Raw genomic sequence first — 18203 nt, 5'->3', positions numbered from 1 at the left:
TTCTTAAGACGAGAAATCACTACTAGATTAGTTTATCACAGTTTGTAAAACTTAACAATTCAGTTTGAAAATCTGTCCCAATTCTAAAATAGTTAAAAAAAGTTATCTAATGTACATGAATTATTTTCATATTTAAAAGAGTGTAATAATGTAGACTAAAATAAAAAATGAAAACTTCCTACATTACAAATTTAAAAGTTTTTTTAAGAAAAAAGAGTTATAGAAGAGAATAAAGAACTAAAAAAAACTTTAAAAAAAATTCTTTTTGCATAAAGAGTATTAAAGATCATTTAAAATTCCTCTTTTGTGTCAGCTTTTTATTCTTTAAAATATGCATAAAAAGGACAAGTTTTTTTCTTGTGTATATCTACATCATTACTTTTTTTTTTTATATTTTGTACTATACTTTAAAATGTTGGTCAAAATGTACATTTTACTTGACAGAATTTTGAGGTGAACATTGTCGCACTTTTAAGATTTTTTCAGTTAAGGAACATGGATATTGCTTTTGAGGTGGTATGTTTAACCTATTCAATTTCGAGGTTATTTAGCACTTCCTCAAATTCATATTTCTCCTAATTTACTTATATTACTTGAGAAAAAATTTCTTAAAACATTATACATTTGAACAAATGTTAGATAACAATCAATGAAATCATTAAATTATATTTGGTTGTTAATCATCAAAACTCAACTTATTAAGATACTGTGGAGCTGACATTAATAAGTGTTTAAAAAAATATTCTGTTTTTAAGTCTTTTTAAGATACAATAACTTATATCACAATTAATCTAAGAACTATTAGATATGATTGCATCATGCCTTCAGGAGCAACTTAAATTATTACCAATTTAAGAACTTCAACTATTCTTAAATAAGTCTTCTTAGATACCATTATAACTCATATCAACAAAATTTACATATTCTAATACTAAAATTAATCATTAATGGATTTAATTACTATAAATTAAATTTGAGTAAAGTATTGTTTTTGTCCCAACGTTTGGGATAAGTTCTATTTGTGTCCCTAACGTTTAAATCGTTCTATTTGTATCCTTAACGTTTATAAAAGTGATTCAATGTTATCCTACTATGAATTATTCTAACAAATCAGATTATATTTTTTAATTATTCTCACTTGAATGTATTCATTCTCAATTAGGTCTCACTTGGATGTGTTCGATTTTAATATTATACCCACTATTTGTGTTTAGATTCAATTATGTCCCAGAAAAGTGAATTATGTAAATGTTGTAGGAATTAGTTTCAACATTAGATGAGCTATTTTTCAGAGTAGATCATCGATTCTATCCCAGACATTTGTATTCTAACTTCAAGAAGAGATTTTTAAAACTCAAACTAAAGCGCTCATGATGTGTAATTGACGACAGGATAATATTGAATCACTTTTACAAACGTTAGGAATACAAATAGGACGATTTAAACGTTAAGAACACAAATAGGATTTACCCCAAACGTTGGGGACAAAAACAATACTTTACTCATTAAATTTCTATATGAAATACACTTTTCTAGATCTGAAATTTTTGTTCCAAGATTTATAAAACTGTAGGAACTACTCAAATTACGTTTGTTAATCTAATACAAGATAAAACAAAGATTCAACTTAATTACAAGCAACTTGTGGCGAATCTTTTGATGTATGAAGAATTTACAGAAAATGAAGAAGACTGAAAGCTCAAGAAGAATACCTGAAAACAAATGAGTAGCAATTCAATTCTATTCAAAACTTCTATAAGGCCAGTTGATTTGTATTTATAGTGTGAGTTTATAAAAGTGACGTTGGTAACCCTTTCTTCCTTCATATTCAACTTGACAGATTTAGTAAACTTTACTGTACTTAAATGTTTTTTATTTTAACCATTTTAGTTTGTTGAACATGTTTATATTTTTTGAGCAAAAAATACATGAATTGGATTGGATGCTTTTCTACTGAAGTCCAGTAATCATATTTTCGTAACTTTTGATAGGAGTTATGAACTTTAAGTTCATGTCTTGAGGTGTTTACGCATTGAATCCACTATTCTTAGGCCTAATTCATTTTTAGGTCGCAATAAATTACTTAAAAGAAATACTTCAGTACTTCAGAAATCGAGAAAACCATAAAAAATTAAATTAATAAAATTTATAGTTATATATTTTATTTATTAATTGTCAAAATTTAATTTGAAGTGTGAAACACGAGTCCACCCAAAAAATCCTCATGGACCTCTACGTCCTTTTACTCATAAAAATTACATACCTTGTTTGCTGAGCGTGTGCATGCCACATCGTTATAGCTTTAACAAGCTCGTTAGCATAATATATTCTCTCTGAAAGATTGTGAGATGAGATTAACTAGTTTAGAATCTCCTTTTTTTTTTTTGCCCACGGTATCCTCCAACCCGATAGGTTAAGGACTAATCTGTCGCGAATCGGAGCTCCATTTAAGGGTCTGCCGCTGGCCAATGGGTTGCTGCATGCACAAGGCAGGATTCGAACCTCCGACACTTGCTTAAGCGGATGAGTAAGCTGACCACTTGACCAACCCAAATTGGTTAACTAATTTAGAATCTCTTATTCTTCAACATAATAACATTATAAGCCCAATTGCTACTGTTCGTATAACAAAAATATTATATGCACACTAAAAATCAGTTACTAAATCAGTCCTAATATATTTATGGATAAAGATATGTATTATTTAACTAATTTTTAGTATGTATTTTATATTTTAACATATATTTTATGTTGATCGTTGATTTTTAGTATACAGTTAGTATAATTGTTTTTATAATTAGATAGTATTGTATTCTATACATTGATCACTTGCATTGTGTCCTTCATGTTTTTAACAAGAATTTTGATCATCTGGGGACCAAAATGTGTACAGGGTGGTGTCTGATCTGAGCCTCTGATGGGGCACCCTCTCTTCTTCTCTTCATATGGCAAATGAAGGGGGGGTCCAACCCAATTTGCTGTCACATATATGTATCGTCGTCTTTCTATCTTTAAAACATTTTCATTGGGGTTCAGAAAAGTGGGGTCCGTACTTGGGTCCAGAAATCAAATTTTCGTCCTCTTATCCTAATTGAATGTGCCAAGTTTTTAGAACAGCGAGACAAGACAAACATACCATTCTGGATTGGCCTGTTACATTGATTAAGGCGTGGAGTGGAGTCATGTGTGTTTATGTGTGCAGTGTTTCTCCATCTCGCAATGTTAAATGTTCAATGGATCAACATACAATGATACATACCATCTCTTTTCAGAGGACCCTACCCTTCTCTATCTTGGTGTTAAATATTAATGCTATAAATGTCCTACCATCTTTTCCCTCTTGTGGTCTCATATATGTAAACGGATCCTTATATCTGTCAACATGTTAATAACCTTGTTCATGAAAGAAAAGAAAATTGTTGATACCCAGTTTAACAGTGATCTGTCATAATCGTAATTTGTATAGAAATAATGGATCGAAAACAAGGATAAAGGGAAAAAATGTGATTGGTTAAGATTTGTGATAGGACTGATAAGTTGGTTCTTATCAAATTTGTTTTAATATCTTATTAATTTATTATTTGAGTCTGTACTGTATAAGATGATAAAGATAGTTGCATAAAAATTAATTGTTTTATAGCAAAAATTTATTTGAGACAAAGAAGATGAAAAATCTAAAATTATTCAGATTAAATGGGATATTATTTTAATAAGTTATGCTACATATATCAAAATTAGTCACCAAAATCAATCACGAGTATAAAATACATACTAGAATATAAATACACATTAAAAATAAATTAAACTACATATATATTTATACATAAATACATTGATGACTGGTTTTAGTGGCTAATTTTAGTGTATAAATAGCATTTTTATATTTTAATTGATATAAGATCGATAACATATTTTAGACTTTTATGACATTCTAATAACAATTCATAAAACTTAAAGCATCAAATATGTATGTATAAAAAAAATATTTACACGTACACCATATCTAGCTTTTTTTATTTTTCACTAACACTCCAAGTTAGGAATCTTGTCTAATGTTAAATATGAGTGTCCAATTTAAATGTTTATTTTACAATTTTGTATGAAAAGGAAATGAAAAGCACTGTATAATTACACAATTACCACAAAGGTATACCTTACTACATCTGCATGGTGATCACATAATAATAAGGCTATATTTTGATAATAATTAAGTAGTATAGCTAAAACTAGGGTTATATTTTTTTCTTTATTTGGTCACACTTTTTAATTTGATATTTTTAATTTTAAATTAAAAAATTGTTAAGTAATAAAAAATATGTCCTTAATTCTAATTAGACTTATTAAGTATTGCAAAATTTTATTAAAAAAAAAATTACACTGACCGTCATTCTAGAATTCATACTAATGTGTTTTCAATATTAATTGTATAATTGTACACCGCTTCAATATGCACATACTGCAAACTATGGAATAGGAAAAATATCATTTCATACAGAATTTAAAATATGAGTGGGAAAAATGATTTTTTTTAGTTTTCTTTTCACAATATCATATAATATATAACAAAGTCTCATATCCTATGTGTACTATCATCAACTCATCATCATTGTGAAGTATAATTTTAATAATATAAGGCGAGCTTTAAGTTTCCTTTGTTTTTTCTTAAATGGCTCCAAAATTCCTAATGGAGAAAGGAGTTGTTCCCAGTGTGTCGTAGCCCCAGCGTGAGTGACACATCGCCGGGTGCAGCTGTTGTCCCAAACCTGATGAGAGTACTTGAAGAAGACCCTATCTCAGTCATTGCAGCAACACTTCCATATTCTGCACTCACTATGCTTCCGTGGCCACACGTATCCTCATTTAGTAGCTGCTCTGAGTCAAAACACTGTGACACTACAGGTGGGGTGACGGTGGTGTTGGCGGTGGAACTTGTAGCTGGCTGCTTTGCTTGAATTTCTAAGCCTTGTCTATTAATTGCTGCTAATGAAGGGTCACTATCTTGGGCATTGATGATAATATCTGATCTTTTATTAACATTGTTGTTATTATTACTTGTTGGTGTTGACGATGATAATTGAAGTGGTGGTGGTGTTGTAGTTGTTGATGATGGTGGCAGTGGAGTTTGTACATGATTGCCACTATTGTTGTTGCTTTCTCCTTCGTCGTCTTCTTCTTCTGTTGCACCCTCTGCATCTTTGAGTTCTTGTTGGTACATGTCTTCAACCATGGGTTTCCACAAACGAACCCTGGCGTTAATAAACCAGTTTGATACCTAAAATATGAAACATAAATTTAATTAAAAAATTCATTAATCAAGATGATAGTTGTTCTTCGATTCTATACCTTAGGCAAATGCTGGATCTATATCTTTTATACTCATTTATAAGAAACACGAAAATATAATTTTTTTTTTGGAGATAAAAAATTTATGTTTCTTTTCTTATATTTATTATAAACAAACTTTTATATCTATTTATATTTTTTTAAGAAAAAAAAAAAGCCAAACCTAGATGATGCTATTTATAATTGGCAATGTGACATATTACAATACCATCAGGAATCTGCTAAGTAGACAATAACTTTTGTGAACAATGTAAATAATGAGTTTTAAAATTGGCCCAATAAAGTAAAAACACACTACACCTCCAAATTATTCATCTAAATCTTAATATTAAAATAAACATCCGCATACCTAGTAAATTGAACATCCGATATATTTATTGTTCATATTATTTAGTATTTTTATTGTCTGTGGATACTTTTTCTATCACTTATATGAATTTTAGGTTCCATTACAACTATGGTACAATAGAAAAAAAAATACAGATATATCAGTATAGACATAAAAATATAAGGAAATAAATTTTTAAAAATAATAAAAATATATTTTATATCAAATTTAATATTAAAATGATATAAATAGTTAATTTTAAATTAAAAATATTCAAAATAATAGTTTAAATTGGTCAACATAATATTTTAAACTGTATATGTAAATAATTTTAGAATAAAAATATTAAGAGGAAATAAAGCTTAATCAAAATAACATCATTTTAAACTAATTTAAACAAAGTGTACTTAATTGTACCCATAGTACTTTTCCCGGAACCTATTTAGGTATATTTCATATCGAACACGTTCCTACAACATAGAAATTACATGCACACCAGCTATTGATCAATTTGAAATAAATATATATATAACAATGATGTAGTAAGATAAGAAATTACATTTAATTGTTATTCCATAATATATTATGATCTAATGTTAGGAGTATCCAAAACATAATATATAGTCATAAGCTATAGTAACTCACCAAAACGATATATTAGTAGTTTCGTATGCAGACTAATAAATATCAAAGACTTTGAAATTTGCTTTAAATTGTAAGTTTTATAAGTTTTACTCTATGATTTATAGAGTTAGTAGTATTAATTTGATTTTAAAAAATTCATAGAGTTTTTATAGTGATTTTGTTTGATGACAAATATGTACTATTTACTTCTTTCTTATCAAGTCAAACTTTCTCCCATTATCCAAAAGAAAATAAGGTAACCAGATATTATTGTTTTATGGGCTCCATAAACATATCAGCAATATATTGTTTCCTAGACAAAGACAATATGCTTTAAATAATATTTAATGTTTTCAGATTTTAAAGGATTGTATAGCCCTTTATCTCACAAGTGACTATAAGTGTATGTATATAATACAATAGTTAGCTTGAAAAGTTTATAGGTCTTTTTTTAATATATAATTCTTGATATAATTTTTTTCTATTAATTTAAGTTTTAAAATAAATAATTTTATAATATTAAATTTTTATAATTAAAAGATTTAGAATAAGATATTATTGACTCTAAAAAAGAATTTTAACATAAAATAATAAAAAAATAATTTATACAGATTTAAGTCTCAGACCAAAAAAAAAAAAATTTATGTCAAAAACTTGTATATAATTTTTCTTATCAACTTAACTCTTAGAATATAAATGATAGTATTGTTAATGTTTTATATAAATAATTAAATTGTCAAAATGTTATAATAAGATAATTATAATATATTTTACTGTATATTTTATATTTTAATATATATTTTATATAAATAATTAATTTTTTTAACTGATATTTAGTGACATGATTGTTATTTTATATAGGTATAAATTAACTAAGAGAATTTTAAACTAGTTCCATTGCTTTATATATTTATGTGAAGTAGATAGATATACATTTAATTTGGTGCGGTGGTGGCAATACATTGTGTATACAAAGTGAAAACTCACATCTAATTATTTTTATATAAAATTAATAGTTATAATAATTTAGTCAAATTTATTAAATTATTTAACTATTTTCAACTATTAAATTTATACAAAGACACATAAAATTCTATCATATACAAATAGGTCACTCAAATTACTTTTGGTTAAATGCAGCACAAGCTCTTTTAGGTCTTGGTTTTAAGTAAAGCTATTTTAAATCCAAAATTAATCAATTAAGACTAAACATTGATACAAAGGGTTAGCATTACCATCACTATATTTTTAATCTTTTCTAATATATTCAGTCAGAATAGTATTGAGAGCAATTTTTATATGGTGAATATTATTATAAAGATTTTATAATTATTTTTATATAAAATTTTTTTTTTACTCTTAAATAATAGATTGTATGATTAGATTTTTATATGTTATAAAAGTATTGTCTTTATTTAAAGTATAACTAAATAAATAAGTTATATTTTTTAATAAAATATTTTTATAAAAAAATATTTTTGTTATCTTTATTTCAGTAGTTTTTTTATATTTTCTTGATTCCGTGAGAGGGAAAGGAGAAAAAAAAGAACGACTACGCGTATCACAGGATCTGCAGATGTTCAGAAAACCATCAAGATGATATACTACAGAAATTACTGTGTCTTATTGAAATTAACCGAAAACATTTTGTGAAGTAAAAATATTTGTTATTGTGACTTTCTGAGGGTGCAAAGTTTTGTGTCGTCTGTGTCCCTGACAGTTTGTGTAAAATAAGACATTAATGCATGGTTCAAATAAAACGTGTAAAAATCAAGAATGAATTTAGTTTAAAAATATCCGTAAATTTTATTTATTTATTTTTTTAAAGTTTTTTTATTAACATCAAATATATTTTTGATAATTAAATTTTAAAAGAATTCAATTTTATTTTTAAAATTTATTAAAAATTTTAAAAATATTTTTAATTTTTATTTTGTTTTAATTTTGTCTAAAAAATATTTGATTTGCATCAAATATATCACTAATAACTAAATTTAGAAAAAAATAGGACTAATTTAACAATAATACATGATAAATATGTTTGATTTGCTTATATTAAAGGTTGTTTTTGTAGAATTATTTCTGAACTGGTCATAATTTTTTTTGAAAAATTAGTCGTTAGGGATAAATTTAATACAAATAAAAAATTTCTAAGACAATTAAAACAAAATAAAATTTAAGAATAATTTTAAAATTTTTAGCAAAATTTAAGTATAATATACTTTACCCTCTTAGTGATGATATCTTAAACTAAACAAGAGGATTTGTAGAAAATATGTGTACAAGTTTTGATTTAAATATGATTATATGATTGGTTAGTGATATAATCATTTGTGTCTCATTTAAATTTTTAAAAAAGATAATTTTATAACATAATATTAAAATTTTTATGACACAAATTAAAGACTCGGATTTCAATCATTGTTAACCAAAAGAAAGAATTTCACTAAAAGCCCAATTAAAAGAGATAGCAAATCTATATAAAAATATTCACACAAATTTTAAAAATAAAAACTCTTGAGTGAAAAAATATAATAGAAATATAATTATATATATTTTTTGTTAATTTAAATTTTTGTGAAAATTGATTTTTATAATATAATTTGAACTATGTCCAAAGATTTTCATAGTTTTTTTTATATATCTTTATATTTAGATTAGTTTTTGACTGGGTGAAAAGCATACCTTAGTTTTGAGTAGTTAATTGTGAGTTTATGATTTAATTTTAATTTTTGTTGGTCATATCTTCAGATTGGATTTAGTTCCAATGCAAATTTTTAATATTGGAAAATAATATTATACGTACAGTTTTCTTCTCTACTTTTTGATAGTAAATGATTTATCAATTATATTGAAAAAAAATAATGAGAAAAATTGTAGAAGTTGCATGAATACCTAATATGGCATTAATTATCATAGTATGAAAGGGCATAAATAAACTAGTTAAAGAATTACTCCTATAAATGAGTGATCATAATATCCCCAATAGAAGGATCATTTATTTCCCCTATTAATTGATCCGCTGAGTAGTTGGGTGAAGCCAATTGATATGAGAGAGAAAAGTGATAAGGAGTGAATGAATGAGCCAGATCAGATTCCAAATAATACATCTAACTCCAAGGTCTCATTGCTTTCTGTACTTAACCATGCTCTTTTTATTTCAACAAGGGAACATCTTAATTTCAGACATTATTATGTCTTGAAAGAACGTCTCAATTATTTCAACATTCATACTATGAAATTAAACAATGAAATAATTTATGAGTAATGTTAGAGAAAAAAAATAAACTCAAATAGTTTAAATTTATTTATTTAATATTTATTTATTATAATGTACACTAAATAAAGATAAAAAGTAATAAATTTTGACTAAAAATCTTTTAAAAGAAGGTGGGTTTTGCTAATTACTATTAATAAAAAATTTTAAATATATATTTTTTAATAAATGTAAAACAAATATTTTAAAATTAAATTTGTTATATTTTCAATAATTTTTTTTATTTGTAATTTTGATATGTGTTATTGAAACATAAGTTAGATAAACTCAAAGAAGTTAAAGCCTTAAAGGATATAATTTATCTAATTTGTATCCTAATATTTATATTTTATTTTCATGTAACTAAAGGAAAATGTGTTGAGAGTGAAAGAAACAATAAAACCCACGTTGTTGTTTGTCTCTCTCTAAAGGGAGAAGAGAGAGGGACAGGAGAAACCAGAGAAACAATAAGCCCAAAACCATGTAAGTTACATCTGAACTTACTGCTGGTCCCTCTTTCCCTTCAAGGCCATGGATTTCTTTTGAATTTTATTTTTCTTTCTTTCTTTCTTTCTTTCTTTAATTTCTTCTTTTCCCATGTGGTCCGTGGGTGTAATAATTAATTAATTTACAGGGAGAGAGTAGACAAAATTGTCTCTTTCTCATTTCTCTCTCTCTCTCTCTCTCCCCCTCCCCCCTCTCTCTTTCTCTAGTAATGTAAACATGGGCAATGATTGGTCTATTCGTTATCATTGGTACGTCAAGTTAATGTACATGTATATTTACATTACTGTATATGTTGTACGTCTGTATATTAAGAATTTAAGATTAAGGAAATGAGTCAGTGTTTTAGATTAAGGAAGCCTAAACTGAATTTGGAATGGCAAACTAACCGCAAAAGGAGCTTCTCAAAATTTAAATCCTTAATCTTCTAAGTAAAAGTAGTTTTTTAAAATATTTAATCTATGATAATTCTAACATAAAAAAAATATAACCTAAATTTATATTTATTAAATATTTAAGTTATTTTAATAAAATTATTTAAAATATTCGATAATATTATCTAATGAATTATTTATTTTATATAAGTTTGTACGATTAATTTAATTTTTTATAACTAACTAATTAATTTGTATATTTTATAATTAACATAACCAATGTTTAAATTTTATAATTAAAAAATATAGTTATTATTTTTTTTTAAAGTTGATAATTATAAACTGTTAAATAATAATTGGAATCAGATTATGATGCATGGAAGGCATTAAAATTAGTCCAAGAATAAAAAAGTTGAGTATTATGCATGAGATCCCAAAGGTAAATATAATAAACACAAAATAGCATCATGATGTATGGAGGAAAGGGAAGAGAAGCAACCTGATTTCTTGATAACCCAGTCTGTCTTGCTAAGAGATGCTTATCTGCATCGCTTGGGTACCTGAGAAAGAGACCAGAAAATGACATCAGAGTATAAAGAGACATACACCACCCCAGGCCTCAGCTTTCTGAGTATGAAACCTTTCTTTCTGTCCCTTCATGGGGCGTGAGAATCTAAGAGAAACAAAGAAAGATCTACGTCCTATTGCTGCTACACATACAGCATCAGCAGCAGTTAAATTAAAGTGGATTGTTTAGTCAGGGTGAGAGAGAAAAGATACCATTCTCTATTATTATTGCAGTTAAAACCAATGCAATGCAAGCAAAATATGTTACTACTCTACACATATCAACCCATCCATGTGAGTTTCACTCAAATGTTAATTCCTTCTTTTAACTTTAACATGTATTGGTGATAAAATTTTAATGCTACATAAAGTTTTAACTTTTAACTGCAACCAAAATATTCCTACTGCCATTTGTTTGCAAAGAAAAGTAATATCTATACACGTAAGTTAATAAAGTCTCCACACACTAAAAAATCACCCACTAATAAGTTATCATATCCATATATATTGTTTAATTTATTTTTAATATATATATTTTATATCAATAATTATTTTAATAGTTAATTTTTTATATACACTTAATATAGTCGAATTAAATGATAGTTTTCACTGATATAATTAAATAATTAATGTCTCTAATAAATATTATTTTTCCCTTTCAATATATATAATAGTGAAAAGAAAAATGTTAAAAAATTAGTAAGTTTTGTAATTTGTATCCACTAATTAGTTATCATTAATATTTTTAATAATATGACATTATATCTAATGGTATAAAATTATTCAATTTTCTTTTACTGATTAAATACGGACTAAATTTTAATAAAAGTACTGACACTCTAGATTTTTTCTAATAAAAATTGTCACTACTTAATAATTACATTTTACTATAGTGCAATATCAATTATAATTGAAAAAATTGGCTAACCTAAACTATATATATACTATATATATATATATAAAGTGGATGATAATATCTTCACATAAAAAAGTATTATAGATTAACCATCTAAAAATGTATAATATCATATCTCTCATATATAATTATTAATTGGCATGAAAATGTGAAATGATCGGAGTCCTGAATGTACTACATATCTCTTTAACAGCTTTTGGGTGGCGAGCTAGCTAACATCCCAAGGGGACTCTGCAACATGTTAATGACTGTCCCTCTAAACGATAGTGTACATACGACACATGAATTATGGCTTTTAGATTCCCTCCTCTTTCGGTTTTTCCTTCTGCAACTCCTTTTCTCTCTTTGTTACTTAACGGTAGCCGTGCTGTGCCCTTTCTTTTTTTATTAAAAATTAAATGCAAATCCGTGTTATTACTTTTTCCCCACAATCATGCAATTATCAACTAATAACTCTTCTCTCAAATGTATAGTAGATCTAAGATTCTATACTAATCATCTGCCTTTTATTGCGTACTTTCTATAAATTTTAAGTGCAGCTTATGTAGCCGTACCTACAACCTACGGGTGGGAATCTTCTTATGCTCTCTGGAATTTTTAAATTACAACTTTTTACCTCATGTTTTTACACCCACTACATTTAATTTGTTTCGTCGCTTGGTTCTTCACAACTCACAACAAGGAAATCATCTACAGTTAGATGATGGTAATGTCATTATTATTACATTTTAATCAGTTTTAATTGAGACATTAATAATTTAACTATGACCGTAAAAATAATAATAAAAGAAAATTGGTAATATAAGAATTTGTTATCAATATCTCTGTACTACAGCCAGACTCAAAACTATACCAATGGTATATTATGGTGGCTACTGGCATGCAATGGAAAAGAAAAATTAAAACTTTGACTTTCTCTCAACATATTCATGAGACGTCTAGAATTTCATATAAAAAATATTTCCCGATAATTTACCATGACTATATATATTTATATAATTATACGTTCTATGGTACTTACAAAATACAGATATTTCAATTTAATTAAAAAGTAAATTCTATTTTTCAACACTCACATTTAAACAATTTAAATAAGAAATTTGTAAACACCATAAAATCATGCTTCTATAATATACACCAACAATAACAGCCGGGCACTGTAATTAAATTAATGGTTAAGAAGAATATTTCAATCCAAGTCAATTTCAAGCATGAGTTTATTTATTAGTATTAAAAAAAATTTAGTAAAAGAATAGAAAATTAATTGATATTAATTTAAATTTAAAGAAAAAAATTAGTGAGACAATTTTTCATCTAACATTTTTCTTTTAGGATTTTGAGACTCACTATGATAGTAAATTAATTCTTGAATAATGAGTCATGCAACTAGATTTTCCTCACGAAAATTATTTAAATAAATGAAAATTGATGTGCAATTATTTTTTTTAAATTGATATATAGTTAAAAATTATTAAATAATAATTATTTTTATCTATGAGTTAATCATCTATATTTAAAGTATATAAAAAATATATTATTGAATTATAAAATTAAAAAAATTATATTAAAAAAATTAAGTGGATAGTTAGATGATAGTCAAAACCAATAAATTTTCATAGTCTATTTTTAATTATCAAATTTACGTAAAAAAAAAAAAGAAAAAAAGAAATAGAAAACGTACGGGTGAAGAAAATGCTCGAATAGCCAGGCTCTCAAAATGTTGACAGATCGTTCAGGCAAGCCTCTTTGGGGTCTCCAAGCCTCCTGCTCCATCATCCCCATTTGGTGGAACGCCCTCTGCTGCCTCAAGCTCTGCTCCAGCATCTTCAGCCGCGGCGTCTCCCCCTTCGTCAGCCCCGTCGTCCCCACCCCTTCCTTCTCTCCAAGAACCTCGCAGCTGTGTTTCAACTGCGTCGTTATTGCATCCTTCAGGCACCGGAAGTGCCGCGACATCGCCTTCTGCGCCAGCGCCGTGTACGGTACCGCCGCCCCGTACCCCATCACCAGGTCGAACGAGTTCACCACCATGTGCATTTGCTCGCAGTAGTGACTGTACCTACGGTCCACCTGTTTTAGTAATAAATTGAACCACCAAAAGAAATTAATTGAACCACCTCTTTTAATGAATCGTAATGTGTACGATCTTTTAATTAATTAATTCTCAGTTATTAATTACCGTGCTTGAATGATAGATATTAGTACGTACTACATGCATGTTCTTATTTATGCATCAATCTTAGGATGTACCAACCAAGAATAAATTAAGGAAAGAAATAGATAAGAATAACATATATGAGAATTAATTAATTAACACATGCAAAATAGTGAAACAAAAACACACGTGTGTGTGTATACACATTGCTCCCACTTTCTTCCCATTTAAGTATCTGAATTTAGTGAGCCTTTCTTCTTTCTAAATTAAATTAAAACTTGTGAACCAATACAAAGAACTTTGTTGGGGATATGTGGAGTAAAATTCAAACTGTTCGGTACTGTAAATAAATTAAGCCTTCAATTTCCCTCACTCTTCATCTATCTCGCCCACCAGACCCGATTGATTAATTAGGGAAATTGGTTATGGAAAAAGGATTCCATAAAAAGAAAAAGTAAGAAGAAAGAAAAGAGCGCTCTGTTGTTGCCGGTCAACTAAGATATGATAACAATGGCAAATATATATTTCTGTGATATGGATCTGAGGGAGCAGTGGCACACTCCTAACAACTTGTTACGTAATTTTAATTATATATATATGATTGGGTGAGTGCCTTCCTTCAGTTGGAGTCTGTCTTAATAATTAGAAGAAACGTCGCGTCTTGATTGACGTATTCTCCTATAATGGCCATTAGTGTGTTCTTTCTTTCTGGTTTCACACTTTCACCAAACTAAGGCTGAAAATAAATTAAATACAAATAAGATATTGGAAATACTAAAAAATCTTCCCTCCCACCAATCGGATCGGAGGATTAAAAAATGAGTTTTGATTAAAATAAGAAAAACAGATCCCTCACCAACTGATGATGATCCTAGCTAAGGAGTGGCAACCCTACTGTACCTGCCGTCTTTTATTTTTATTTTATTTTATATATCTCAGTTCACAAAGAAAATTTCATGATAGACTTGCCGGAAAACCGTGTTATATTAACTGGACCAAACAAATGAGATTGGAAGAAGAAGACGAGGGAGGGGGGGACCTTGACTCTTGATGAGAGAGAGAGAGAGAGAGAGAGAGAGAGAGAGAGAGAGATTACATGCCTCATCAAGCATGGTGAGAAGCTTGACCTTCCGCCTTTGATGCTCGATCCTATCAGAAGCTGACAAAGGAGGAAGTTCCTTTGACGAAGATGAAGAAGCGGCGGCGGCGCCACCTTGATTGGAGCTAGGGTTTGAGAGCTGCCTAGTGAACTTGTTTTTCTTGAACTGACCCCTCCCAACGCTGCAGAACTCTTCAAGCAACTCCTGAGCGGCCTTGACATACTTGGAATTCCTGAGGACGTTGACTAGACCCAAAGACGAAGATGATCCAAACCCAATGGGTCCTTGGTGGTGATTCTGCCCCAACGACGTTCCTTGAATATGCAATGCTTGGTGTTGTTGGTGATGGCTAGGGAGATTCTTGTAAGGATACTGAGCAGAAGAAGAGGAAGATGAAGGACCACCACCTCCTTGGTTGTAAAAGAGGAAACCACTTTCTCCCATCCTCAATTCCTCGGCTTTCGCGGCTTCCAGGTGCTGTAACGAAGAGGATAAGGATAAAGAGAGGCCTTGAGCTTCTTGAGCACTGTCAGGGGCCCATGTGAATTGGTTGAAGGTACCACCACCGCCATGGAAGCCTTGTACGGAAGTATTGGGATTAGGATTAGGAAGAAGCATGTGAAGCGTCGAAGAAGACGAAGGAGGAGTGGGTGTGGTGTGATGGGACGACGGAGGGGAAGGTGATCTGGTGGTGGTTTGTGGGTTCATGAGAAAAAGTTGCATGGCTGCAGCCGAATCGGCATTAATGCTTGGAATCTGATTATGATGATGATGCTGCTGTGGTTGTTGATGATGAACTATGACACCACTGTCACCGTTATTCAAATTACTTTGATCATGTTGATTATGATTATTCTTTGAATTATCTCCCAACGCTCCCAACCCGGTTATCATCCCTTGTCTGTTTCCAGCATACCAATCGCTACCCAATGACCTCGTCGTTGTTGGGGAACGAAACGTCGCTATCATTGGCTGCTCCAATAATTCCCCGGCCGCAGCATCTGCAACCGGCGGGAAATTGAACATCTCCGATAGCATCCCGGCAGTTTCATACCCCGGGATGCCTCCGGATTCTTCTATCCCAATTATGGCTGTTGGTGGCTGTGCCGGAGGCGGTTGCTGTGGATCGAAGCCTTGCACCCTCACTTTGTCCCTCCGAATTTGCTGAGCCAAGTGGTGTTGATGTTGGTGATGGTGTTCTTGGTTTGTTACCTGTGTGGATCTCTCGAACCCATTATTGGAGAAGGTGAAGATTCCTTGATTGTGGTGGTGGTAATCTTGGGACATAGAATTGGAAGCGTTTAATTCTTCTTCTTCTTCTTCTTCAGGCTTTTCGATTATGGTGAAAGAATGGTGCTGCTGGTAGTTATTAGTCTTTGAGTGAGAGAGAATGGAAGGAAATGGTGGCGGTGTTGCTATTCCCATGATGAAATATTATTATTATTGCTCATCATCATCTTCGGTTTTTTCTTTGGTCTGCAACCCACTTTAATTTAATTTTACCCACTACTCCTTCACCCTCTCTTGTAAATTACCACTCTGCAATAATTGAGTTGATCAGTGATGAGCGGTTGAGGATCAGCGCCGGAACCATAAGCGAATCTGACAACCCACATCATGAAATTAAACTCAATAAATCGTCAATTATAGCAAAACTATATAGAAACAAATTAAATGGAAAGAGAAATTTTGAGAGTGGGTACCTGAGTATTAATTGTGAGAAAGAGAGAGAGAGAGAGGGAGAGGGAGTGATTAATGAAGAAACAAATTACTAATAAAAGTTTCTTTTGTAGCTATGCTCTCTAAGCTTTTCTTCGATCTCCTTTCATCTAAATTAAAAATGTTTATTCTTTTGTCTTTCCTTTTATCATTTTCAGTTTCAGCTATGCTCATCAATTCATGTGCATATATATAACACACAAACATATGTACCTCTTATTAGAGTTGCAGAGTATGAAAGGATGTAAAGCTCTCAGACATCGTTTTCCCTTCTGCGGTATTGAAAGCTTCTTCTTCAATTCCCTCTCTCTTTCTCTCTCTCTCTCTCACACACACACATACACTCTCTCTGTATATATATGTGTGTTGTCACTCTGTCTCCTGTCGTCTCTCTTTCTTTCTCTTTCTCTCCTTTTCTTTTCTTCTCTCTTTGTTGCTCTTTGCAGTAAGTGTTTTTGCAAATCACCTTATGGAAAAAGAAAGAAAGATGCAATTGAAGATGCACACACACACAATAATAACAATAATAATATTAAAAATGGAGGCTTTTGGGGAGACTCATATCTCTGTCTGAAAACAAACAAACTCAGTGTGCGTAGGAAGAGAGAGGGAAGAGAAGAAGTCGCTGTTTCTTCTCCTCCTTTAGTCTATATACTCTATACTATCTTCACCTCTTCCTTTAGGTTTTTTTTTTCCCCACCAATAATGTCCTTTTATATTTTCATTTCATCATATTCCTAGAATCATCATATTACACCATGTTTACATATTTATATTTGTAATAAAAAATATATTATATGGTAACAAATTGCAAGCGAATAAAATATATTTGTGGTGTGGAATGACGATAATAACCTTATCTACGCACTTTAGAGAACAACTATCATTCGAATTTTAATAAGAGACAGGAAAGGAAAATAAACTGGCTAGGAGAGAATATATGTAGAGATGTAATTTGTTTGGGTTGGTCTAATGTTTAGTTCATTAGTTCATTTATATTTAGATAAATATTGAGATTTTGAATTTTATTTTATGTATGCAATAATCTATTGGCCAATGACAAACTTTTAAATAGAGTTCAGCACCGCGATAGATTAATCTTTAATTTACCAAATTGAAAAATACTGTAAAAAAAAAAAAAACTAACAATATTTTATCAAAGTGGCATGATGAAAATATGGAGAATGCATGTTAGCCAAAAAGAATGAAACCTTATGTGTAATATTTTCATGTGAAATTAATATTTAAAAATTGTTATTAGATAATTTAATTTCATCGCCAAAAAATTATAATTCTTTATTTTGATGAACTAATGTTAGA

General features: G+C 29.4%; 1 protein-coding gene across 2 annotated transcripts; it reads right to left on the bottom strand.

Moving 5' to 3' along the window:
- Positions 1 to 4471: 4471 nt before the first annotated feature.
- On the bottom strand, positions 4472 to 17649 carry LOC112720387 (BEL1-like homeodomain protein 2). Of its 2 annotated transcripts, none has more exons than XM_025771319.3 (5): positions 17097 to 17649; positions 15165 to 16766; positions 13594 to 13979; positions 10929 to 10989; positions 4472 to 5272 (listed from the first exon to the last, which is right to left on the bottom strand). In XM_025771319.3, the coding sequence occupies exons 2-5, from the start codon at positions 16587 to 16589 to the stop codon at positions 4682 to 4684; spliced, it is 2463 nt and encodes an 820-aa protein (XP_025627104.1). In that variant the 5' UTR covers positions 16590 to 16766; positions 17097 to 17649; the 3' UTR covers positions 4472 to 4681. The 2 variants fall into 2 exon arrangements, with proteins under 2 accessions (XP_025627104.1, XP_025627105.1); XM_025771320.3 differs by having other exon boundaries at positions 16868 to 17628.
- Positions 17650 to 18203: the final 554 nt, after the last annotated feature.

Source organism: Arachis hypogaea, chromosome 11 (genome assembly GCF_003086295.3).
Source record: "Arachis hypogaea cultivar Tifrunner chromosome 11, arahy.Tifrunner.gnm2.J5K5, whole genome shotgun sequence".
NCBI lineage: Eukaryota > Viridiplantae > Streptophyta > Magnoliopsida > Fabales > Fabaceae > Arachis > Arachis hypogaea.
The sequence above is the reverse complement of the archived record's forward strand: the minus strand, read 5'-3'. Positions and strand labels throughout refer to the sequence as shown.